This window comes from Pteropus alecto, unplaced genomic scaffold (genome assembly GCF_000325575.1).
Source record: "Pteropus alecto unplaced genomic scaffold, ASM32557v1 scaffold71, whole genome shotgun sequence".
Taxonomy (NCBI): domain Eukaryota; kingdom Metazoa; phylum Chordata; class Mammalia; order Chiroptera; family Pteropodidae; genus Pteropus; species Pteropus alecto.
Window position 1 is genome coordinate 2,859,366 of NW_006433024.1, and position 26,895 is coordinate 2,886,260.

Sequence of the window (26,895 nt, forward strand, 5' to 3'; positions counted from 1 at the left end):
ATGTTATCTCAACAGTTGTGTTTAAGGCAAATAAGGGGAAACATCTAAAATAAAAGGCAACTAGAATATATAAACTGATGTTTTATGTAAATCGTTATATGAATTTTGTCAGATGAATCTTAATTGTTTTGAGTAATGGTCATTTAATTGTTTTTTACTTTAAAAAATTTTTTTTAAGTAATTAATTTATTTTAATTAGTTTCAAGTATATAGTACATTGGTTAGACATTTATATAGTTTATAAAACGATCCCCCTAATTGCTCCTTTTCTCCTCTGGTTTTCCACCTAGCCAATATATAGTGCTAACTACATTCCCTATGCCGTGCTCCCCATCCCTGTAACCATCTATCAACTACTGATTTGTACTTCTTTAACCCTTCACCCCAATATCCCAGCCCCGCAGCCGTCCTCCCCTGTTCGTCACCAAATTGTCCACTATATTTGTGAGTCTGTTTTTGATTAAATTGTTCTTTTTGTTCCTTAGATTCTGCATATAAGTGAAATCATATGATATTTATCTTTCTGACTTATTTAAATTCTAAAAGTAGAATTTATCAAAAAATTTTAACTAATAAAGGGATGTGCAAAGTTTTAAGTAAAATTCCACCTCTATTGCACTTCATAGAGGTAACTACTCTTGATTTGATAGTATCTATTCAGTCTTATTTTTATGTGCATGCATCATAAAGCACATAAACACATTTTCCCACCAGAGTAATGGTCTCTTTATTTACTTTTTTGCTTAGATTTTCTTTTTTTCATTAAATAATATGTTGTTGGTACCCATCCCTGTGAATACACACAGATCTAGCTCATGCTTTTTAACAAGAACACAGTGCAATATTATAAATTTTGATAATTCGTTTATCTAATTTTCTATTAAAAAACATTAGGCTGTTCCAAAATGTTCACTGTAAGAACAAGGCTGCTAAGAATATCTGCAGACATTATGCCCTTGGTGAATATTTTCATAGTATATTTTCAAAGAAGCAAGGTTGTCAGAATGAAGGTTTATGTATTTTACATTGTTAAAAATATATTGAGAATATTTATTTAACTAACATTTTTAACTGTTTACAGGTGTTTCTGCTTTAAGTGTACCCCAAAGGTTTGTATTTATAGATATACACAAACACATCTCAGGTCATTGCAGGTCTATCTGTAATACTTTGTTAGCATTTACTAATTTTTTACAACGAAGTGGAAGCTCAGAAATTTCATGAGATGACAATGTCAAGCTTAAATTTAACAACTTTTTAAAGTTTTTTATCCTATGATTTAAGTAATTTTCCATTTATAGCAAGTTACACTGCTTTCCCATTTCAATAATGAGAAAATTTTTAAGTAATTTAAATATTTAACAAAATTTAATGTAAAGCATTGATAACTAGGTATAAAGTTTTAAACTAGGTAACTGTAAAGGCAAAAAAGAAAACACTGTGTTATCACAAAGGTAGCGATTGTAGAAAATGGCTGTTATTCCTAGGGTATCTTTTCGTTGGTTACATAAGATAATACTCTTAGGAATAGACAATAAAGTATTTAGGGATAAAGGGTCATGATGTATTCAATTAACTTACTTTCAAATGGTTCAGAAAAAGATATTTATAGATACATATATAGTTGTAAAAGGAAATACATATGAAGAGAGTGCAAATGGAACAATATTTTTACAATAAAATAAAGGATATATGGATGTTATTTGAATTATTCTTGCAACTTTTCTATATATTTTAAATTGTTGACAAATAAGACCTTTAATAAAAGTAGAGTCCAGAAATAGATCCACATATTCATGGTCAATTGATTTCCAACAGAGGTGTCTGATTACTTATTTGGGTAAAGGATAGTCCTTTCCCATGCTAGAACAAATGGATATTCATATGACAAACATGTATCTTGATCCCGTCCTATATAAAAATTTATACTAACATTAAATGGATTAGAGAACTAAGTGTAAAGGGTAAAACTATAAAACTTCTAAAAGAATATGTTGGAGAAAAATCAATGTGACCTCGAGTTAGGCATGGATTTTTCAGATAAGACATAAAAAGCAAAATTTAAAGAATGGATACAATTGACTTCATTAAAATTAAAAATATCTTCACTTTAAAATACACTGTTACAAAAATAAAAAGGCAGACCACAAACCAAAAAATATACTTGCAACACACATATCAATAAAGGACTCTTATCCAAAATATTTAAGGAATTCTTACAACTCAATAAGAAGACAGAATAACTAAAAATGGACAAAAGATTATCACAAATACTTTACCAAAAAAATATACTTATTAAAGGCCAATACATTAAAAGACGCACAACATCTTTATTCACTAGTAAATATTAAAATGTCATTGAGAAACTACCACACACCCTCTAGAATAGCTAAAATCTAAAATATTGACGAGTGCTAACAGGAATGCAACTTTGACTCTCAAACATTGCTGGTGGGAATACATATGGTATAGCAACTTTACAAAACAACTTGACAGTTTCTTATAAAGTTAAATATGCCCTTTTTACATGACCCAACAATTCCACTTCTAAGTCCTTACCCAGGAAAAATGTAGCATATGACCACTAAAACACCATTATTTGAATGTTCATAGTCGCTTAACTCAATATAATAATAGAAAACTGGAAACAACCAAAATGTTCATCAACTGGTGAATGAATAAATAAATTATCATGTATTCATACAATGGATTTTTCTCAAAAATAAAAAGAAATAAATTGCTAATATATGTAACATCAAGGAATGAATCTTAAAAGCATTATGCTAAAGAAAAAATGGCCACAAAAATCTAAGTCAAACTTATCATTTTTTTATTGCATTTGGATTTTTAGTTACAGAATGCCTTTTCATATGCACAAATTGTAGAGAAACTCACCCACGTTTTTTTCTACTTGCATAGTTTTCATTTTTTATGTTTAGATGCTTTATCCACTTGGAGTTAATTCTTACATATTGTGTGAGAGATAGATCTACTTTTATCTACTTGCTCCAACACCGTTTATTAAAAAGTTTAATTGTTGCCCCAGTGATTTGAGGTACCACCTTTATCATATACTAGATTTCTATATGCAGTTGTTGGTTTCTGGATTTTCTGTTCTATTCTGTTGATCTAGCTAACTATTCATACACCGATACCAGGCTGTTTTAATTACTACGAGTTCACTGTAGTATGTTTTAATATCTAAATGGGCTAATGCCTAATCATAGCTTTTATTTGCAGTGTTTTCTTGTACATTCTGCAGGTCTGTTTTTCCACATAACCTTTAGTATAAACTTGTCTAGCTCTCTACTAAAAAGATTGTTGGTATTTTTATGGGGATCACATTGAGTTTGTAAATTAATTAGGTAGGCTTCATATTTTGATGATATTGAGACTTTCTAATCAAAGAAAAGGTATGTATTTGTTCAAGCTTACTTTTAGGTAGAGTTTTCTTTGTGTAGGTTATGAAACTTTTTAAAGTTTAATGCGAAGTATTATTTTTTATTCTCTACCAATTCTTATGTCTCTAATCACTTTCTTTCATTCAGCTGCACTGGCTAATAATTCCAAAACAATGTTCAGTAATAGTGGAGATAGTGAGTATCCTTTCCTCATTCCTGATCTTAGTGGAAACGTCTCTAGTGTATCCTCATTAAGTAGGAATTTCTTTTGCCTTTGTACATTACTTTGTCATTTTGCCACGGGACTTTGAGAGTTTTGATTGCTTGTTTGTTTGTTTTGAAATCTGATTGTTTTAACACATTATGTCTTGGAGTAGATTTTTCTAAGTCAGTTTTTCCTGGTTCCTGGTGGATCCTTTCAATGTGTAGCTTCTATTTTTTCGTTTATTTTCTGAAAAGTTGTCTTGGTTTATATTTTTAAAATATTAGTTATTTTGCAGTGTTTCGATTATTTTCTTTGGACTTCAATTATTTGTATATTTTGTCTTTTTTGCCTGTCATATATCAAACAATTTCTCTGAGACCCTTTTTACTTCTCTATGTCATTTTTATTCTTTTGATAGGTTTTCTGTTTTTAGTTTCTATTATTAGATTTTCACTTAATTTTTCCATTATTCGCTTTTGGGTACCTTATAATTTCAGTATCAGTTCTGACATGATCTTATATGATTTCTCTTTTTCCTCTCTTTCTAGAATTCTTTTACCTCTTGTTTTATTTTTTTATTTTTTTCTGTTTACCTCCACTATCTTCTTATTTTTATATTTCTGGTGTTTTCTTATAGTTGTAATTATTTATTTTGACAACATTTAGTTGTTTGTAGTGCTTTATCACAGTATTCATCATGTTCTTTGGGGAGAATTTTCATTAGCTGAAATTATTTGTTTCAGATTTCCATTTTTTAGAAAATATAATTTTGTAAGGGTATGGCCTGCTTTTTTCTCTTTGTGTTTAATTCACAAACAATTTCTAGATTAGAGTGCACGTTTATGTTAGTTCTTTCCTATTCCATGTGGTTTCTTTTATGGATGATGGTACGTGGTTGTCACGTGCTATTTCTTTCATTTCTGCAGGATCCTAACTGTACCTCTTATTTTCATCTTTCTCATATGGCCACATTTTTAAGGAGTACCACCCTTTATACGTAATTCTTACTCAGAAACAATGCTTCTTTGAGACTGTCACTTCCAGTTTTGCTCATTTTCAGATCCCTTCCTTTTAGCTTATACTGTGAATTAACCAAATCTCAACATTTGTTTCCAGGGGTGATTTTGTCGGTGTTTGTGTAATGTCTCCAGCCTGCTTTACACTTTTTTCCCTAGTATTTCCTAAGCATCTTCACTGCTCTCTGTACCTCAGGTTTGTGGTAACAGATGATGGGTGCTGGGAACTGGGCATATTTCATTACTTACAGATAATTGGTGGTGATGGTGTTCTCTGTCATGAGACTGAAGGTCTGTATCAGGTGTGGTTTTATTTCCTCTCCTTGTTGATTGTATGGTCTTTCGGAAAGGTTTTGTGGGAAAACTTGATACAAATAAAATATCCTAAGAAAGAGAGGAATTGTCCAAACATGCATAATTAGAATGTATACATTCCTTTTATGAGAATTTTTTAAACATCACTAGATATTAGGCAATAGGCTAGGGCTACAAAGGTAATTAGAACACAGTTTCCCAACGTGAATATATTTTCAGGAAGACACCCAAATGCATAATAATTACAGCAGAGTGATACTCATGAAAGAATAGAGCACAGAGGAAAAATACCTACCTCAGGGAAAGTTTCATAGCGCTAATTCTCAAGCTGTGTTTTGAGAGATAAGTACTAGGTAGCTAGGTAAAAAAGATAGGAATATCTCCAACGGGGAAGCAAGTATAGAGCACTGGGCTGAGGAAGAGCCTTGTGCGTTTAGTTCTGCATGTAGGAGTAGTAGCAGGTGAGACCTAAATGTTTATCAGAAACAAAATTATGAGGGACAGTGCTGAGATGAAAGGACAAAACTTTTGAAGGAAGAAAAGGACACCATTTTCCTTCTTTAGGAACATCACTATTGGAAACAAGGAAGATACTTTAAAAGGATGTAAGACTGAAGTCAGGGAACTTAGGAGGCTATTAAAATTTTCCAGCAAAAGATATTGAAGATCATATCCAAGGTACTGGTAACAGGAAAGAGAGGATACTATGGATTAGAAAAAAGACTTCTGTGATAGAATTTATTGGACCTAGTGGGTGACTAGATATGGAGGATAAAAAGAAATAAAGGCAGGATGACTTGGGGTACCTAGAAAGAGATTGAGAATATAGGATTCCAAATTCCTAGATTTCACATATTTCATGTTATCTTTATACAAACTTAAGTTTCATATTGAAATATTTGTAAAAGTTTTACTGCCTTTTGGGCACTGACCATTTTGTCATATTAGATTTTTTTTTTTTCAGGAAAAACGATAACCCCAAAGTTGCCATCATTGATTTATCAGTCTTCAGTTTTATATGCCCTCTGATCCCAATTTTTCTTTTCAATTTAAGTGCTCCATGTAATTTTTTTATATAACCTATTGTGAAGGCTTAATACTTAGAAATAAAATTGATATACTAAGCTACATCATATGTAGCTCTTAAAATAAATATATTTACAATTAATATAATGGTGCTGTTAAAATGCCAAGCTAAGCTAAGTTTCTCAGATGTCCATGAATTCACTGTAAAAATGAATCTCTTTAGACCAGATGTTTGAATTTGTTCATTTATTCCTCGAGTCTGTATCAGTTCAGTTTTATCATTCTTTTGATTATTTTCTGGGTCTCGGATTAAGTACTAAGTTCTGGGAATACAAAATTAGACCAATGCCTTCTTACAAAATCTCACAACCAATATTAAGGAATGTCTCCTACCTATCAGATGCTATATTAGATGATACAGGGCCACAGATGAGTTGAAAGCCTAGTAAGTAAAATGGACAGATTAAGAAATACCATAGGTGTAACCACAAGGTGCAATTTTTGAAAAAAATACTCAAAAAAAGGGTTCTATTTACATTTGAGTCTTTATAGAGTGTCTCGTTTGATTAGATTTCTCTCATTTTCTCTCTTATGAATAATAAGAATTTAGGTTAACATCTCAATCTTAATTCAATAATATATACATTTTTATTATAATGCAAATCTAAAACATGCCTCTTGTTTTTTGCACTCCTAAGGGATGGTTTAGTTGTTAATTGGTTATTGTTAAGCCCCTCAAGTCCAAGTTTAGTAAAATAGTTTCTATAATTCTATATATAATAAAAGCTCATCTGAGAATTTCTGTTTTTGAAATCTATATAATACTAATTAAAGATCTGGAGTTCTTCAGGACTTTTTTTTTTTAATTCTCAAGAAATAAGATTCTTGCTATTTGAAAGGGGAAAAAATGTAATTCTTTAAAAATAATGTTGAAATAGCTAGTTTCTTTATGAATTCCTAAAGAATTTTTAGATTGAATCTATAGCGATAATATTGTTTTACCCTCTTTAATTTTTAAAACATCAAATGGAAATAGATATGGTGAATAATAAATCTCACAAATCAAAATCTTTTTTCCTCCTTTTTAAAAATTTTGATGTTATATAGTATTATAGTGATTGCTATGTTTTTCAGCAAAAAGGAGAAAAAGCAGTTCATCCTAAGTGTGAATGAACCTCAGGAAGTTGTTAATGGCAAATTAACAAAGGGATATGATTATAATTTAATTTCATGTTTATAGTGAAGAGCAGAACAAAGAAAAACAACAGTGTAAAAATATCACTTGAAAAGAATGGAAGGTGGTACAAGCAGTAAGATGCTAGTTTGGTTAGAAAAGATTAGAAATTTTGAAAAGTGTAGAGTGGGAGATTACATGAAATTAATATTGAATATGAGAAAAGTATTTTAAAATCTTCTCATTAGGAGATTAAGCTTATACCCTTCATGTTCAGAGTTGCCTTTTTGAAATTACAGTTTAACATTTTGTGCTGTCATTGATTTATATGTAGCATGCTATTAGTACCAAAAAGAGATCGGATCCATCTGCCTAGGAAACTATGGAAAGGCTTTACGGATTTGGTGAGCTGCGCTCTGTATGAGTGAGGAAGATTAAGCTGATTTAAAACAAACAAATGAACAAACATACAAATACGTGGTTTTCTGAAGAAGAGTACTATATTCCCTGGTTCCTTGAGGGTTTCCTTAAGGGGTGCTGGGTTTAAAAACAACAGTTTTACATCCCACATATGAGGAATATCATGTAGTTTTCAACTTTTCCTGACTTATTCGCTTAACGTGATTATCTCAAGCTCCGTTATGGACACAGAGGGCCTACTTAGTGTTATCTCTTTTAATCCTTACACCAATTCTGTGGATAAGCATCAACCTGCATTTTATGATGTGGAAACTAAAGCTTAGAGGTTTAGTACCTTTACCAAATTATATTGCTAGAAAGCAGTGGAGCCAAAATTAGCATACAGGCTTGTCTGAATACAAAACATGGCTGTTTGTACTTGAATTATTCTTCCAACCTCTGACTCTTGTTTTTATTCTCTTTTATAGGAATTATTATGGGGAAAAAATTGGCATCTATTTTGTCTTCCTCGGATTTTACACAGAAATGCTATCCTTTGCAGCTGTAGTTGGCTTAGCTTGTTTTATTTATGGCTTATTATCAATGCATGGTAACTCAAGCAGGTAAGTGCAATTGAGTTGCCTAAATAGAGAAAACGTCTTGATCTTATACTAACTGAAACTGGTATTATTACTTCCCTGGCATTTGTTTCAGAATGTTTCTTTATGGCAGCAGATAATTGATATATTATAAAAAGCAGCTGCCCCTAACCTGGTGCTTTCTAAAAAATCTGTATTTAATGATTAGTTCTAAAGATCCAGTTCCTCAAAGCATGACTTGACCTACTGCAGAAATTGCTTTGTTCTGATAAGAACAGCTTTGGACTTTCACCGAAACATGCATCACTTTAAAAATAACTTTGCTGTTCACTCTGCAGCACCGAAATCTGTGACCCTGATATTGGAGGTCAGATTATCATGTGCCCACTCTGTGATCAAGTGTGTGATTATTGGAGACTAAATAGTACATGTTTGGCTTCAAAGGTATGTATGTATTTGGGGATGTTGAGAAGACTTGTAATTTTCCTCCTTTTGCATTGTATTTGAAACTAATACTATTTGTGATGTTATTCTTGTTTCATACAGGTCTCCCATTTATTTGATAATGAGTCAACAGTGTTCTTTGCAATATTCATGGGAATTTGGGGTGAGTAGTCACATAAAAAACAACTTTCTCCATATTACGTGTTATATGGCTCATCTGTATAACATATACAGATGGTATACCTTACATACCAAAGGTGATTTTAGATCTTTGTGTCCTTGCTAGATTTGTACACCAGTAGAGCCCACTTCAATGTTCTTTAGTCCTTGGCCCAAGAAAGGCCCCCGTTAATCATCTGCTTATTTTTCTGAGAGACAGTATAGTTTTTGAAACTTCATATGTATTCAGCTCTTACTGTCTCTCAGCCCTATGGTTAAAAAATAGTCTGAATAAATAGTTAATTCAGGAGAGAATATACATAATTATTTGGTGGCTAGAGGATATTGAGTCATGAATGCAAACTGGAGTAAGAATCAAAATAAATTATTGAGGGCTAATAAATCACTGTTTAAGTCTGAGTTCCCTGTGACTAATTCTCATTCTAGCTTCCAGTTTCATTTGATAAAAATCTTCCATATAAAGCGGAATTGCCCTTAATTTTGAAAATGTTATAGTATTTCATATTTTTCATTTCACATAGGAAGTAGAGGTGTTAAGAAGTTGTTCCTACCATCAATGAGGTAAATATTTTCTATAAAAGTAACTCAGCAAGCAGAGGCCTAAGGACTTCTAAAACATGTCCCAGAATTTAGGGGACTCTGGAAAAATTAGTCTTTTTTTCCTTTCTAATTAAAAAAAAGTCTTTAACAAATACAAATATGTGCATTTAAAAACTGGGCAAAGGACAAAGTTAGCTTGATCCAGCCAAAAAGACAACAAAATTTCTTGGTGTATATGTGAAGCAGAGGGATTTATGGGTTTCTGTCACTTCTGTTTGTTCACTATGGTCTAAAGAGAGCAGCCCAGATTCAAAGAGAATGGAAGGTAGAGAAACCTTAGTAACAATTCTTCAGCAACCCCAAGTTTGGTAAGTTGGTGTATGAACATCTCCATCATGTGGCTGCCATATCCTGCCTAATCATTAATTGGAATTTGAAGTGAATGATAGGTACACAAATTAAAACAAGTGTAGTAGTTTTTGATTGCTTCCATTGAGAGAGATAGTATACCACACTAACTTTATATTTCATCATAAATAGAGGAGAAACCATATGCAGAAAACTCAGCAACACTACAAGTATTTTGAAGAGGTGCTATCATCAATTAGTTCTTTCAGAAAAGTTTGTTGCAGCAGTGAATTGATTTAGCTTTGGTTTTTGAAGATCTTAGCCAAATTCTGTGAAAACAGAACTGCAAGTATATTTGTTTTAGTACAAATACTAATCAACAAGTAAGCTGGAACAAAGGATCAATTGGCAGAGTAAGTGTGAAGAAAACATTCCAGGTTAAAGGAATAGCACTAGTCCAAGAGATTGAGGCCTGAAAATAAAATAATGCATACTGTGCTTTGTACTGGAGGGTAAGAAATGCTTATTTCTTTTTAACTTATTGGCTTGTTTGTAATTAAAATATATACCCATCATAGTAAATTCAAGCAGTATATAGGAACAAAAGAAGATAATGTTAAAATCACCAGAAATAAAATTTATTATTTTGGCCAGAATTTTTCATAATTCTTTACTCTGTGTATGGACATGTGTATTCATATAATTTTATGTAAATGGTACAATATTGTAGTTTTAAACCTACTTTTTTATTCAACAAACAATAAATGATGGGACTCCTTCTATAGCAGTGAATACATGGATGTGTGTATTTATGACTAAATAGAATTGTTTTTTATGAATTCATCATACTTTATCTAATCAATTCTCTATTGTTGGATATTTAGGTCACTTTCACTTTCCCCCCCAGTTTTATTGAGATACAGTTGACATATAACACTTTATTAGTTTAAGGCATATGATATAATGATTTGATATATGTACGTATTGCAATAAGTTTAGTTAATATCCATCACCTCAAAGCTACCATCTTCTCTTCTTGTGATGGAACATTTAAGATCCACTCTTAGTAACTTTCAAATATACAACACAGTAATTTTAACTATAGTCATTGTGCTATACATTATATCCCCAGAACTTATTAACCTTACAACTAGACATTTGTACATTTTGACCACTTTCACCCATTCCTCCCCACTCCCCCACCCCCATCAACCACCAATCTATACTCTGTTTCTATGAGTTTGTTGGTTTGTTTTTAGATTCCACATGTAATTGAGATCAAACATTATTTGTCTTTCTCTGTATGGCTTATCTCACTTAGCATAATACTCTCAAGGACCATTCATGTTGTCACAACCAGATGGCAGGATTTTCTTTTTTTTTTATTGGCTGAATAATATTCCATTGCATATGTTTACCACATTTTCTTTATCTGTTTATCTATTGCTGGACACCTAGGTTGTTTCCATGGTTTGACTATTGTAAGTAATGCTGCAATGAACATGGAACATATATATATATACTGAGAGACGGAGACAGAGACAGAGACAGAGAGAGAATGAGAATGTGCTGTGGAATGGCTCTTATGTTTTTCTTAAATTTCCCTAATGTATAATTGCTTGAATGATTTCCCTAGAAGACTGAATGATTTCAGTAAAAGACTGATTTTGCAAATCAGTGTTAGTAAAAAGTTAAATTTAAATATTACTTCAAATTATTTTAATGAAGAGAGAGAGTAATGAACCTGAAATTTTTTTTACATGGACTGTTATCTAAGGAATTAACTAGAAATTTTATAGGAGTTATTTTAGTGTTACATATTATGCCAACATTAATAATTTTATAATTTTATCATCAAACATAATAGTGACAAAAGAATTATCATGCAACCAATTTGGTATTTAAAAGAAGAGGAAAAACTCAGTTATTTTCTCATTCACTTTATTTCTCCATCTCTTGATTATATTTGTTTCTGTACATTTATTTGCCTATAGTCACATTGTTTTTGGAGTTTTGGAAACAGCGACAAGCCAGACTGGAATATGAATGGGACCTGGTGGACTTTGAAGAGGAACAGCAGCAGCATCAGCTGAGACCTGAATTTGAAGCTATGTGTAAACACAGGAAAATGAATACAGTGACTAAGGTAGATTAGGAAACCAAAATGGGCAGCGTATCTCAGTGGACACACTGCTTTGGGTTACCTCTCAAATAATGATGTATTACACCTACTCCTCCCTGCCACTAGATTATTTCGAAGTAAATCCAAGGCATCATATCATGAAATCTATCATTTTAATACTAAGTGAAATAAAAGAAAAATGGAAAATAGTGTGTTATGTTGTGGGCTTTGTATATAAATACTTATATGTGGAAAGGATACTAAGTTAATATGCAAAAATTATATTAGTATCGTATCAAGATAGTGGGCTTATGAGTGATTGTTTTATTAGACCAAATTTTATTCAGTGAGCCCATTTTAATTGATTATAATGGAAAGGTCATTGCACTGCTGTCTAGGGGTGGAAGTCTGTATTTTGGGATTCCTAACTGGCAAACCGGCTATATACTGTGACTGAGTAGTTTGACATCTTGGCCTCAGTTTTTTTTTTCATGTGAAAATGAAAGATACTTTGCCCTCAAACACCAGACTCTTGGCAGCATATTCTTAGAGTTCCTACCTTTCCATAATCTGTAATCACTGTGCTACTAGATGCTATCAAAGAGAGCCATTCATATTTTAAGAGATAAAAAGAAAGAGCCAGCCTATTGGCTTTGCCAAAAATTATTGACAGTAAAAATCAGACGTACTGAATGATTACCTTTGAAACTAGTTGAAAAACAATGTGTGTTGATTCACTGTTAATTATCCACTTAGCTTTAATGGTTTTGAAATCAAGAGTTTTGTTTTTCTTTTTTTAATTACTTTCAGGGTTCTTCAGTGGTTAAATACAACGAAAACTCTCACATTTGAGTCTATATTGGGAACACACACATACATGTATGGACATACACATGTGCGCACACCAATATGCATACACACACACACACGAACATTCACGTTGTGTACACACATGCACGTAATCACATGCATGCATCCTAGGTTTCGCTCGAGCTCTTGGACAGCTTCCTCTACCTGTTTCTACTCAGCCCTGAAAATATACAAGATGTAAAATCTTATATTTTAGATAGAATGGTATGATTTAGATTTCTGCCCATATCTATTTTTTATTGTATGGCAATATTCTTTTGGATAAAATCTAACGGCCTCTTTATGTAGCTAAGAATGTTAGCTGATGTAATTAACATCTCCCATTAATGACTTAAAAAGCATGAAAATGAAAAAAAGTCTGGGCCCCTGAACTGTGAAGAATAACACAATCTTATAAATATAAAGAAGGCATTCTATTTATTATCCTGCAGAGCAATTACCGAGCAATTCAATTCAATCAATTCAATTTAACTGAGCTAGAATGAAATTGTAACATTAGTAAAGCATGTCTGCTTAAGCAGCTGCCTTCGTGCTTTGACTTTTTTTCCTGTCTACCAGGCCTTGAATACCACTCTAATACAACACACAGGAAATAGTGTGTGGTGTACTCATATCTCATACCATGTATAAAATATGTCATCTAAGAGCCCTGAAGCTTTCTACTTGAAAGAGAAGGAACCATTGCTAGAATGTAGCTTTCCATGAGCTGTACTGGACCCTTTCGGGAGGTGGTTACTTTAACTGGGCTTTGTGACTGACTACTTCTTAGAGTCCCCACTTTGAGGACAGATTTTAAATTTTGCTGTGCTTTCTTCAAAATTACAGGAGATGGAACCTCACATGCCTCTACATCGTCGTATTCCATGGTACTTTGTATCAGGAGCCACGGTAACACTATGGGTAAGCATTCTTTAAAATCGTTACCATTGCTTTGACATGCAGTCATATTAGCATTATCTCAATAGTTGTATCTGAAATGGCTCTTGAATTCTTTCTTTTCCTTTTTCCTCCACAGTCTTTTTATCTTGAATAGAGCTCCTATATAAAATAAGCAGTAATTTACATGGATGTTCTACAATTAAACCTTGGAAAATAGCTGGGGGTGGGGGGTGGAGGAGCTTTGTCTTAGAGCCTGTCCCTCCCCTTCTCCCAGCTGTTAATTAGGTGATAACTTGAAACCACACCAGTTTAACAAACAATTTGATTGCAGATTATTTGGTTAGTTTTTTAAAATTATTAATTTATCTTTATCTTTACTTAAAATATATTTACAGAATGAAAAGAAAACCCCTCAAACTATTAAGGTTTATTCTCTCGCTGAGATAAACAAGAAAATGTTACTTCTACTTCAAGAATTTAAGTATCACACCCCATTGTGAGGGAGTCATGTTTTCTTCATACCTTTTAGCTAATAGAGTCCTTGATCATAATCTATTTCCTGCCCCCCCACCTTTTCCAAATTTGTGTCCTCTTACGGTTGAACTTTAATTTTAGGAAAAGAGATAATGTTACCCTTTGAGAGTTTTTCATGTTGAAGTATATAAGATTATCAATTGTGGACCATAGTTTAACCTCATCAATCCATATTGTCCCATAATTTATCTTTAAAATTTCTTGTTAAAAGTCCTGGTTTTCTATTTTAAAGACGTGTTTTCTTAGACGATTAAACAATCACTGAGGAGAGAGGATAGAATAAAGCAAGTAATAATGAATTTGGGACACACCTTGAGAAATATTCTGGAGAGTGGTCCCAGAAAGATTATTCTTTTATTTCTAGTATTTATTCAATTTGATTCAGTTCCTCAACTTTCAGAATAAAATATTCCAGTTATTAATATAAAGCCATCCCTATACCTTTGTGTTTTTGCAATATGGGAAGTGTATAAAATTTCTAGCAAATCCGACAAATGTCTAAACTAGCAGGCACATCAGACCACTAATGGCAACATTCTAAGAGGAAATGAACTACAATCTTTAGGTGTATTTTTCTTGGGAAAGTAAGTTTAACTTCACACTACATGTTTAACTATAGTCTAGAGCAGAGGTTGGCAAACATTTTTTGTAAAGGGGCCAGATATATTTTAGGCTTTTTGGGCCACAAATAGTCTCTGGCACATAACTGTCTTTGTTTTTCTTTACAACCTATAAAAACTCAAAAAAAAAAAAAAAGGAAAAAAAAAAAGAACATTCTTAATTCAAGGGCCATGCCAAAACCGCAAGCAGGATTTGGCTTTCTGGCTAATTTTCTTAACTCTTGCTCTAGGATGGGCCTAGAGGATGGGCCATGAATACTTTTCTGTTTTAGGCTTACTCAGCTGCTACCATACGCCTTATTTTTAACCTTTTTAACTTATTGTTGTTCATTTCCTGCCATCTTTGGTGTGAGAGGCTGACTTGGTTTGCTTTCCATGTCAGAACTGCTAAATGTAATATAATGAGATGCAGAGACTAATATATTTCAGATATGTATGCAGCATGGCGCCGCAGAGACCAGAATGACCAACCTGTGTTTTCCTTCCCCAGATGGCTCTTGTCGTTTCTTGTATGGTAGCTGTGATTATATACCGCCTGTCAGTCTTTGCTACATTTGCCAGCTTCATGGAAAGTGAAACATCCTTAAAGCATGTCAAAAGTATCCTCACTCCTCAGATAACCACAGCACTCACTGGATCATGCTTGAACTTTATTATCATCTTGTTCTTGAATTTTTTTTATGAAAAGCTGTCTGCCTGGATTACAAAAATGGGTAAGCCGACCAAATTATTAGTGTGACTCTGAAAAGGGGTTCCTACCAATGCTCTCCATCCATTTTGGATCATCCCCCAGAGAGTTAATTTTTTAAAAACACATTTTAAGGCAGTTTTGCTCTATAGGTAGACCCATAGCCTGGTACTTCAGAATCCCATAATAGCTACATTCAGGCCATTATAGAGGAAGCAGGAAGTACTAAAAAGAAGAATTAAAACACTATAGATCTTTTTGAGTATTCTCATCTGCCTTGATGGTGTTAGTTGAATTCTAAGTAAACTCTTCACTTTTCACAGGACACAGATACTTTTTATTTCCTGTGTATGGTTTTCACCAAGTACTTGGTTTTGAAAACTATCATGAGAAAAATAGAACAATCAGCTTCTCCCGAATAAAGATAACATTTAGCCCTTCTCTTTTCAGTTGCCATGTCTTAGAACCTGGATTATTTTCTTTTTAAAATATTAAAATTTCTCCTAAAGCCACAAGGGAAGGTGAAGGGGCAGATTCAATCGGGGAGAGTAGCACACAGCACAGTTGGGAATAGATCAGAGACTACCCAAGGCCTCAGCTTCTCCTCTGAGTGCTCCGTCCAGGAGCTCCCCCTCTGCCATCGTGCAGTGACAGCATGCCCAGCGGAACCAGAAAGAACACATTTTCATGCAGCACTAGAGGAAGCACTGGGAGGCAGCTCTCACCAAATTTTATCCTCCAGTTTTGAGTTCTTTTCTCTTAATTTTACTTCTTTTTCTTTCTGCAAGCAACAGCAAAGAAAAAAAAATTATAGCGGATAACACCTAAAAATGAAGTACTTAAAAAATCGCAGCTTTCTTCAATGAGAAAAGTCACTTGTGTTCACTTAGGAGATTGTGTAGGAATGCAACTAAATTTCACTAAAATGGAGGTGTTATCTGTGTCTTTAGAAGAATATGTTATTATTCAGTATTGCTGAAAATGTCATGGATTTGGTTGGATCCACTCATGCTATTGGGAGATCAGCAGCTCAGATAAACATACTTCTTTACCTTTGTATGCCTCATGATGCTTTATTGTAGTGTGAAGAAAATCTAATATTTTCTTATCTTTGGAATTCATTAAATGATAGATCACGATAAGGAGAGGGAAAATGTGTAGTATTACTGCTACCATTTGCATGATATTGCTTTCAAAATTTACATAGTTATTTAATTTATGAGGGAAAAACACAGTTTGGTTTGGAAATCATCCTCTGCCCTTGATATAAGTTTACTTTGTTAAAACTGGATTGAAAACAGATGCGAGAGAGCAGAGAGAGATTTCTAATGCATTTACGGGATATCATATAGTATATGGAAATTTGAAAAAGGCTCTTAAGTCTAATATGGGGTTGAATTCCATATTCTGACTATGTGACTCCAGGCAAGTATTTCACCCCTCTAAATGTAATAATAACTGCTTCCCAGGCTTCTCCAGTGATGAGATTAATACAAAGTCTCCAGTAGAAAGCCTAGTTCAGATCTGTAGTTAATATTACGGTCTGTCATGACCAGATAGGCAAGCATTTCAACAGGCTCTCAGAATAATATGACTATATATTTACTTGTCCCAGAGATTACAAAATTTAAGGAGAAACAAGAAGGTGCATTATTAAACCTTGGTGTTTTTTTACTTACCAGAAATTCCTCGAACTTACCAGGAGTATGAAAGCAGCCTGACCTTGAAAATGTTCCTGTTTCAGTTTGTGAATTTTTACTCATCCTGCTTCTACGTAGCTTTCTTTAAAGGAAAATTTGTGGGCTATCCTGGAAAATACACATATTTATTGAATGTGTGGAGAAGTGAAGAGGTAAGATTCTCTTGAGAGGCGAGATTTGTGGTTTCAGTAACTCAGAGTTAACTAAATACTATTTTATGTCCAGCACTAACTCAGATATTTTCAAGTTGCAAGAGAAGTCTGACAGTGACTCTGTCCACAGAGAATATTGGTCTTAAAATCCATGTCATCTGATAGCTCTTCCAGTTCTTTTTGGGCAAGAAGCTATATTATGCTTATTGTATGGTAGTAAAATGTGAGCTGTGAAATGTGATAAGTAAGTTCTATATTCTAGAAGGCTTCCTGCGAAGGATGAGTAATAGAAAAAGGCTCCACCATGGGTAAAAGGTAGACCAGATCAGTGGTTTCCAAACCTGACTGTATCCAAATCACATGGAAAAAATAACAACTTCCAGCCCTAACCCAGACATATGGAAGCATAATTTTCTAAGAGTGAGATCCAGAAATCTCTTATTAACACATTCCAAACATGAACCTAATGCAGCTAGCTAGCCTGGCACTGGTCTATGATCACGCTTGGAACAATTGAGATAAATATCCCTTTATATCCTTTAATAGCCATTCCAACCCAAATCTTCAGATTCTGATCTGAATTGGGATTTCTTTTGTTGCAAAAGTTCCATCGCTCATCTTTCACTTCTTTCTGCTCTTCCGGCTTCTGACTAGTGTGACCCTGGAGGCTGTCTCATAGAACTGACGACCCAGCTGACCATCATCATGACTGGGAAGCAGATCTTCGGAAATGTGAAAGAAGCCATTTATCCGTATGTATGACTTAAAAGTTTTTGCTCGATTTAAGTAACCATGAGAGATTCTCTCTGTAATTAGATGGAATTCTTCGGTTATCATTGTGCCTTTGTTAGCAAATGTTTAAGTTGACAAAATAATTTACTTTTAATCAACAGTCAAGAATTCATTAAGGTAATACAGGTTTTTAAATATGCATCTTCGTAGCTTGAGTCAAGTTGAGGGAAAGGTAATCATTCCCCTCTCCTGGGAAGATTCCACTGAGAAATGTAAATGTTATATCCTCTGTAGATTTTCTACATGTTGCATATTATTTCTCAAGATAACAAAAAATTGAACTCTGTGAAAGTAGTCATTTTTCACGGACACTTCTAGGCACAAAAATTGGTCATGAATGAAATGCTGGTTCATGATATCCGTTGATATCTGTTCAAAAAGCATAGAAATAATTAATACATTAATTGATATCTGTTCTAAAAGCATAGAAATAATTAATACATTAGAAAAAGAGAAAACCAAAATGACAGTTAATCTCAAATGTAAGATGAAAATCCCCATGGACAAAAAGAGAAGGTATCATAAGCCTATAATCTTGTAAGGCTCCTACTTAGAAAACGACAGTTTCAGAGTTTCACACCCGCCATATAAAGTGGGCTAAAAGTGCTTTATTTAAGACAAGTGATTGGTCAGTTTAACTGTATTTGAAGCCAAGGACTGTATTATTTTCCCTTATTCATAAATGAGGTTGAAAACACTTTCCCTTTCATTCCTACCTCTCCCCGCACCACCCTCCTGCCCACAGTTTCATAGTATTCCGCAGTATTTCATGTGCTGGCAAAGAAGATAGACTTACCCTTTCAGATAGTATTTGATATCCCTATATTGCTTCAGAGGAATAACTTTAAACTGATATTTTAAGTCCTAGCTCTAGATTGAGAATCTGGATGGCAGAGTGGAGGTAACCTCTAAACCAAAAACAAGAGGGAGAATAAATATGCACAGAGAGGAAAAGAGACAAACAAGGAAGTAAAAGAAAAAAGAAATGAGTAAAATTAAGCCTACAAACCAAAATTTCAAAACTTATGACAAGATTTAACACTGCCAAAGCTGCAAACGAAATCAGGTTTTAGAAAATGAACTTACTCTAGCTAGAAGATTCTAGCAAAGCCTAAAAACATAAAAGGAGATGATGCTGTCATTAAAAATGACCAGAAATAATTTAAATAAAAAACACGTAAATGAAACAAGAACAAATGAATATGGGAAAGAATCGATCATACATAAATGAGAAATGGCACTTTAAATAAAGAATACAATAGATGGATCAAGTACAGACTGGACACAACTGAAGAATGAATTTGTGAATTATAAAACAGTACTGAGATATTCCCACATTGTACAATGCAACAGAGCAACAATGGGATTTAAAAAATTAGTGGCAGGAGGCTATATTAATAGGCTTTCACATTAATTCACTGGTAGTTCCAGAAAAAGAAAACTGAGTAAATAGTGGGAAAAAAAATTCTTTGAATAGGTAATTACTGAAAATCTTCCAAAAACAAAGAAAAACGTGAGTTCCAGATGTGAAGATGAATTCTGAGTATGAAGCAAGATAAATAATTTCACACCGAGATGCATTGTGAAGCAACAGATCATAGATAAATGGATAATCTTAAAATCTTTCCAAAGAAAAAGAAATGTCATCTATACTGTCAACAGATTTCTCACTAATAACATTAGATACAAAAGACAGTATTTTGAAGATTGTGAGTGAAAATAATTGTTCACCTTAGATTTCTAGAACCAGTTTAACTATTGTATAAAGTGCAGGTGAAATTAAGGCATTTTAAACAAAAAAAGAACTAGGAGTTTACATTCATAGACTTGACCTTCATTGGAAGAATAATGAAAGATGTACTTGAGTAAGAAGAGAACAAAAAATGAGGTGTGGGATGCAAGAAACATTGGTCAGTACAGAAATCATTAGCTCCAGAAAAATAAAATACGTTGGTATAAATCTAAAAAATATATGGGACTTGTATACTGAAAACTACAAGTTCTGATGAAAAAGATATTTTATCTATATAAATGAAGAGAAACATGTTCATGATTGGAAGACGCGACATAGTAAAGATGCCAGTTATCTGCCAAATTGATTAAATAGATTTGTTATTCCAATAAAAATAGCAAGATTTTGTAGATACACTATTTATATAGCAGATTATACAATTTATATAGATGGGAACTAGAATAGCCAAAACAATTTTCATAAAGAAGAATAAACATGGAGAAATTACACTACTCGATTTTAAAATGTACTATAAAACTATATTAAGACAGTGGGATTGATGAAGGGAGAAACGTATAGAGAGATCAGTGGAACAAAGTAGAGATTGCAGAAATAAATCTATAAAAATATGGCCATTTTATTTTTGATAGAGGGAAAAAAACAATTCATTGAAGAAAGAACAGTCTTTTCAACAACTGGTGCTAGAACAATTGGATGTCTATATGCAAAATAATGAAACTCAATGTAAATCTTATACGTCATTCAAAAATAGTTCAAAACAAATCATGATGAGAAACAATTTTTAAGAATGTATGGAAGTGATTATTATAAAATTCAAGATAATGGTTACTATGTGGGATGGAAGACTTTGTTATTGGAATAGGGCAAATGGAAACCCTTCTCTTTCTTGAACTGGCTGGTCTCCTTTACATTTTGACTCCAGTTCCATATGTCCATCTCTTTGATATTATCTCAAAATTCTCAGGCGTTCTGTTTTCTTTTCAACATTATTATATCTCTTTGTGTTTCAGTTTGGATATAAGCAGTATACAAGTGTTCTTTTTAATACACATTGGCTACAGTACTTATCTTATTGTTAATTTTTACCAATTTGGAAGGTATAAATGGTATCTCATTTTGGTCTTATTTTGCATTTTCCTGATGAATAACATGAATGAGCATTTTTTGGCTATATGTGTTCCCTCTTCAATGAAATGCTTGTTTGTGTTAATTAACCATTTTTCTACTTGTCTTATCTTTTTCTAATGGATTTGTAGGAATATTTTGTAACGTCTGGTCATCATGTTTTTGTTTGGTTGGTTGGTTACATGTTTTGCAAATATTTTATCCCAAAATAACTTTTGTCTTTTTATTCTGTAATAGCCTTTAAATCACAGTTTCTCAACTTCAGCACTATTGACATTTTGAGCCAGATAATTCTTCTGTGTGAGGGGCTATCCTTTGCACTGTAGGGTATTTAGCAATATCCTTAGTCTCTACCCACTAGATGCCAGTAGCCCACCTTCTCCCCAGTGTGACAGTCAAAAATGTTTCTAGATACTGGGCTAAATCACTCCCAGTTGGGAACCACTACTGTAGATGAACAATATAGTTTTACTATATTAGAATTTATTAATATTTTCTTTATGGGTTCACATTTTTTGTCTTATTTAACAAATCCTTCCTTACCCCAAGATCAAAAAGATATTCTCATATACTTACTTTTTATTTTTTTAAACATTTTAACATTATCTTTCTCTATTAAATTAGTTCTGTTATTTTATTTGGGATATGTTTCTTTGTCTCATGTTGGCTGCCTCCCTGTATTTCTTTCTGTATATTAGGTAGAGCTACTATGTCTCCCTGGCTTGGTAGAATGGCCTTATATAGTAGATGTCCTGTGGGGCCCAGTAGCACAGTCTTTCTGGTTATTTGAGTCGGGTGCTCCAGGTGTGTCACTCGTGTGCGTTGTGTGTGCCTTCCTGTAGTAGTTGAGTCTTGATTGCTATTGGCAAATCAATGGGAGGGATTGAGCCTCAGGCTGATTGGTCTTGAGGACTGGCAGTGACTAGTGGAGGAGATGCTGTTCAGGGGCTGACCCTGTGGAGCAGGGTTCACTTTAGCAGAGCTGCATTGCCTGCTAAGTTTGCTCTTTGGGTGTGTTGTTTGTGGAAGTGGTCGGGTGGTGCTCTGGTGTGGTCTGTAGCTGGCCACTGGGTGTGTTATTTTGGGGCCTTTTGGGAGTGGCTCTCTTGCAGTTCAAGATTAGTCTGTATCCTGCCTGGGACCACTTGCTATGAGCAACAAAGTGATCTTCAGATGGTTGCCACTTGTGCTGGGCTTGGAGGTGCCTGGGAGATGCTAAGCTACAAACTGAGTCTGACTGCTGCTCGTGCCAGGTGTGGGGCTGTTTAGCAAGAGGTACAGGGCTCACCGAGGCCAGATGCTGCTTGTTTGGGGTTTGTGAATTTTTGAGAGATTTTCGGAGAAAGTCCACAGCATAAGCCAAGACAGGCTGTTTGTATGGAAAAGCCGCTGGAAGCAGTTTGGGGTAATCCCACAAGTTGAGTGGGGTAGGGTCTCAGGGTATCACCGAGGGGAAAAGGGGAGACGAACGGTGTTAGCCATGTTGATGGAGACTCAGATATGGTGCCTGCTGGCATATGTAGTCTAGGTTGGGGGAAGTCTCAACAAAGAAGCAATGGTTTCTGCCAGCACTTCTGTCCAGGAGAAAGCTGCCCCTCCAGCCCTTGCCCTGACACCAGACAATTCACTTCCTCCCCTTATGTCCCTGGCACTTTTCAAGCTGCTGCCCCAGCTCTGGAGCTCAAAACCAGTGAGTCTGTCAGCACAAGTACATTGCTAGGCCTTTTAAGAGGAACACCTGGGACTCTAGCAGCCCTCCGTCTTACTCAGCCACAATCTCCACTGATTTTCACAGGCAGAGGTTATGGGGATTTCTCTTACTTGCACTAGAACCCTGAACTTGGGAGCCTGATGTGGCCCTGGGACTCCTTTCTCCTCGGAGAAGACCTCTAAATCTGAGATATTCCTCCTGAATTTTAACCACCATACATGGATATGAGACCAGCCCAGTCCACATCTCCACCCTCCTACCAGTCTTGACATGGCTTCTGTATATCCTTAGGACTTCTGTTCAGCTAGTCTTTAGGCACTTCTCAATGATGATTGTTCTATAGTTTAGTTGTAATTTTGAAGTGATCTGGGAAGAAGTGAGCACAGCGTTTACCTACTCCTCCATCTTGTCCAGAAGCCGCAGAGTTGTGGTATTTTCTTAATCACCCCATAAACAACTTTTGACCTCAGCATGTTGTGAAAATAACATTAGATTTTAATTTGGACTTTAGCTGTAGCTATGTCTCTACTTACTCCATGATCTTAAGTTACTTAACCCCACTTGCAGCCGGCTTCTAGATCTAACACTCTGCTTCTGTGACCCCCACCTTTTTTAACGCTCTTTCATGTACTTAATTTTATCACTTCCAACAGCTTGGTTCTGAATTGGTGGAGACGCCGAAAAGCTCGGACCAATTCTGAAAAGTTATATAGTCGATGGGAACAGGATCATGACCTTGAAACTTTTGGATCTCTTGGTCTATTCTATGAATACTTAGAAACAGGTAATTTTCAATCACTTGTCTTGAATGATAAAGTCAGACTGAGTAAAATAAGTGTTTTTTTCAGCTCTTAGTATTTCTTCCTTCCTTGCACATAGTAGGTATTCAATAAATCATTGGATGGTGAGTGAGAGATAGAGGGAAGGATATAGAAAAGATTAGTTCAATATTTACATCATCCACCAAATAGACTACAGAATGAAGTTTATTTTCAAAACACCAGTCTTAGAGATATTTTTCCTATAAATTGAATGTTAATATTGTTGAACCAAGTAAAAGTAAGGATCACTTTTTAAAACCTGTCTCAAATTAGCTTATGTAGCTATTTCTCTTTTTGTTTGCCTTAGTGACAGTTCAGAGAGAGAATAAGTTGAAAAACATTTTCAGAGTCTGGCATACTTTTAGTGTGTGTCCATTATGTCAGGCTGAAAAGAAGGCTAAAAGCAGTTATTCAAGGGAAACTCAAATTGAACACAATAAATGAATAAAATATTCTAAGGAGTGAACAAAGAAAAGATCTTGAGGTAAACTTTTAGGAGAGAGAATGATGGGTCCTACTTGATAGTTTACTCAGAGTGTTTCAGTGACATTCTCTCTTCTTTTGTGGAATTAGGAGGACAGTTTCTTAACTCATTATTAAGGCCTATACAATCATGGTGGAATGAATGAGATGACCTGAAATTGTTACTGATTCTCCACTGTAATACATACATATGATACCTGAATTGAAATAGGTAAATTTAAGACAAATAGGAAAAAGTCTATTTTATATAACTGGCTATAAAATTAGGTAGTCTTTGATTTATGGGATGATAAGGCTGTAACTTTTAATTGTGTAAGTTTCAAATGAAGGTATATAAGTGCATCAGACATTAACAGTGAAATTAAAAGATGAAATTAAGTTTTTATACGATTACCATTTATTAAGGCACACCGAAGTTAACTTATTCTGGATGTTTTACATACATTATCTCTAATCTTGAAACATTCTATAAACTAGTCATTATTCACTGCATTTTATTTTAGAGGATACTGAAATGTGGATAGGTTAATTAATTTGCCATGGGCCACAAAGTTTTTTGGTAAATAAAGAACAGAATTTGAACCTGGAAAATTCAAGCTCTTTCTACATATTTCCTCTTAATTTTTTATCTCTTGGCTCAGTGGAGAAGGGAAGAAAAGAGGTAATTTGTTCACTTGGCTTAGTATATGATAGGCTGATTTTTATGAGAAAAGCTGATATCTAGAAACACTCAAGATTCATCTAAAAATAAAGGACCAGGGGAAGATTCTTTCTTCTTTCAGTGAAAAGCCATTCATGTATATCTTATTATTTTTCTTCATTCATATGGGAAGCCCAGACTGCTAGTTGCATGGATTCTTCTATCCCAAGCATAATTGGAAACAAAAGAATAAAAATGGAGAGAGAAGCCAGCTTACACAGATGTTAAGTCTTAATGAGGGAAGAGAATAAAACTTATTTAGGAAATTGTCAAGTTAGTACAGAGGATCAGGACCTTAACAAATATTGTGTTCCAGAAAATGTATCTTTCTTTTACCCTCTTTTGCCCACATGTAATTTATTTTTATTTCTGATGCTTTAGATGATTCATTTTCTGGTTTATTCTGAATATCTTGTTTTGCACTTCCTTTTCATCTGTTAGCTTTTTCAAATCCTAAATAATGCATTCGTTCATAGGCTTGTAGTTAAGTACTTTTATATACCCAGCACATGATGGCCATTGGAAACACACAGATGAATCAGTAATTATTCATGATCTCAAAAGGTAGATAGTTAAGCAAGGTAGAAAAACTTCATTACTAATATGGCAATACCACAGTAAAAGGTAGAGAAGTATAGACCTAAACATAGCCTATAATAAAAGACTATGTTTTAAGTCTGTCTTATCTAACAAGAGTAGATACTTAAACAGCAGATATCAAAAGAAACAGTAAGGGCAGAATTGAGTTATACATGCCCTGTTTCTCCTTCCTATTCTAGTAAGCAGATAAGTCACTATGCTTCTTATGGGGAGGAGGAAGCGGGCAGATAGAAAGAGGCGTGGAGTGTTTTGCTGGTGTAGATCCTTCCAAAATGAAGGAAGTGACAGGAGTTAGGCAGAGTGTTCTCCCTTTTCCTCTCCACAATAATGAGTTCACGAATTTTTCTTTTTTCAAAAATTCCCTACAGTTATCCAGTTTGGATTTGTTACATTATTTGTGGCCTCTTTTCCTTTGGCTCCTCTTCTTGCTCTCTTCAATAATGTTATAGAGATCCGAGTGGATGCCTGGAAACTTACTACGCAGTACAGGAGACCTGTAGCTGCTAAAGCCCATAGCATAGGTGTTTGGCAAGACATTCTTTATGGAATGGCTGTCCTTTCTGTTGCAACTAATGTAAGTGGACCTGTTTCAGTGGGGTGACTATTTTATTTTGTTTTCTTGAGAAAGGGGGGATGTGAACAGTGCTTAACTCAATCTTTCTTTACATTGATTTCGTCAGGGTGACAGTCTATAAAGATAAAACATCCCTCAACTTTTATGCACTAAACAATATAGAGAAATCTGTGATATGTAAACTCTTAGAAATACAAAGAAAACTGTAAAATCGCTCTCATTGAAATTCCAGGATACAATTTCATAGCATGTGACAAAGTAGACAGGAAACAAGTTATGGTATAAAGGATTTGCATAATACAATTAAAACTTGGTTATATGTAAAGTCGTATGCTACAGAGAATACACAACATTTACGTTATCTCTATGGAGCACTTACTGAGAAATGAAAATAAAACTACATTCCCCAAAGCAGAAATTTTACAATGCATATTCACCTACAGTAATAGTATGTAAAGTTGGTAATAAGATAGTCAAAAAGAACAAATAACCACTTAAAAATCACTCTTTTAAGTCCACTTTATTATGTAAAGAGGAAACAAAATTGAAATTATAGAGTACTTTATTAAAATGAAAAATTCTAGGAATCAGCTAAAATCATAGGTACAGGAAATTTATAGCAATAAATGTTCTTATTATTAAGAAAGAAGACTGGAAAACATAAGCTCAGCATTTAACTTAAAACTAAGGGAAAATGCAGAAGTAATAGAAAGTAGTAAGAGAATTAATAAAGATGTAATCAGGAATAATCAAATTAAAAAAAAAAAAACAAAGAAAAGGCAATATAGTTGCTTAGTAAATCAAAAGTTGGCTTACTGAAAAGAAAAATAACATACGCGAATTCTGAAAATACCAAACAAGAAAAAAGTTACAAGGTACAGGTGAGAAAATTGACGGACTGCTATGTACATATTTATGCCAATAAATTTTAAAATATATTTGAAATTCTCACTTTTTTAGAAAAGAAAAACTGCCAAATTTATTGATAGAAAACCTAAATGGACCAGTACCTATAGAAGTAATCTTAAAGTTTTTTAAAATCTGCCAGTAAAAATATAGATGGCAAAGCCAGATGGTTTTAAATCGACTTATCTAACCTCAAGGAAACATGTTGTTTATGATAT

The 26,895-nt window shown here is 33.9% G+C and overlaps 1 protein-coding gene across 2 annotated transcripts in view; it reads left to right on the top strand.

Annotated features, from left to right (window-relative positions):
• Window positions 1-26,895, top strand: part of ANO5 (anoctamin 5) — an 83,622-nt gene that overhangs the window by 50,236 nt on the left and 6,491 nt on the right. For both annotated transcript variants that reach the window (XM_015586309.2, XM_015586311.2), the window contains exons 10-19: window positions 8,025-8,159; window positions 8,474-8,579; window positions 8,682-8,742; window positions 11,642-11,793; window positions 13,465-13,539; window positions 15,163-15,385; window positions 17,043-17,212; window positions 17,867-17,964; window positions 23,247-23,377; window positions 25,566-25,771. In XM_015586309.2, the coding sequence (XP_015441795.1) occupies window positions 8,025-8,159; window positions 8,474-8,579; window positions 8,682-8,742; window positions 11,642-11,793; window positions 13,465-13,539; window positions 15,163-15,385; window positions 17,043-17,212; window positions 17,867-17,964; window positions 23,247-23,377; window positions 25,566-25,771 (1,357 nt within the window). The remainder of the gene's footprint in view (window positions 1-8,024; window positions 8,160-8,473; window positions 8,580-8,681; window positions 8,743-11,641; window positions 11,794-13,464; window positions 13,540-15,162; window positions 15,386-17,042; window positions 17,213-17,866; window positions 17,965-23,246; window positions 23,378-25,565; window positions 25,772-26,895) is intronic.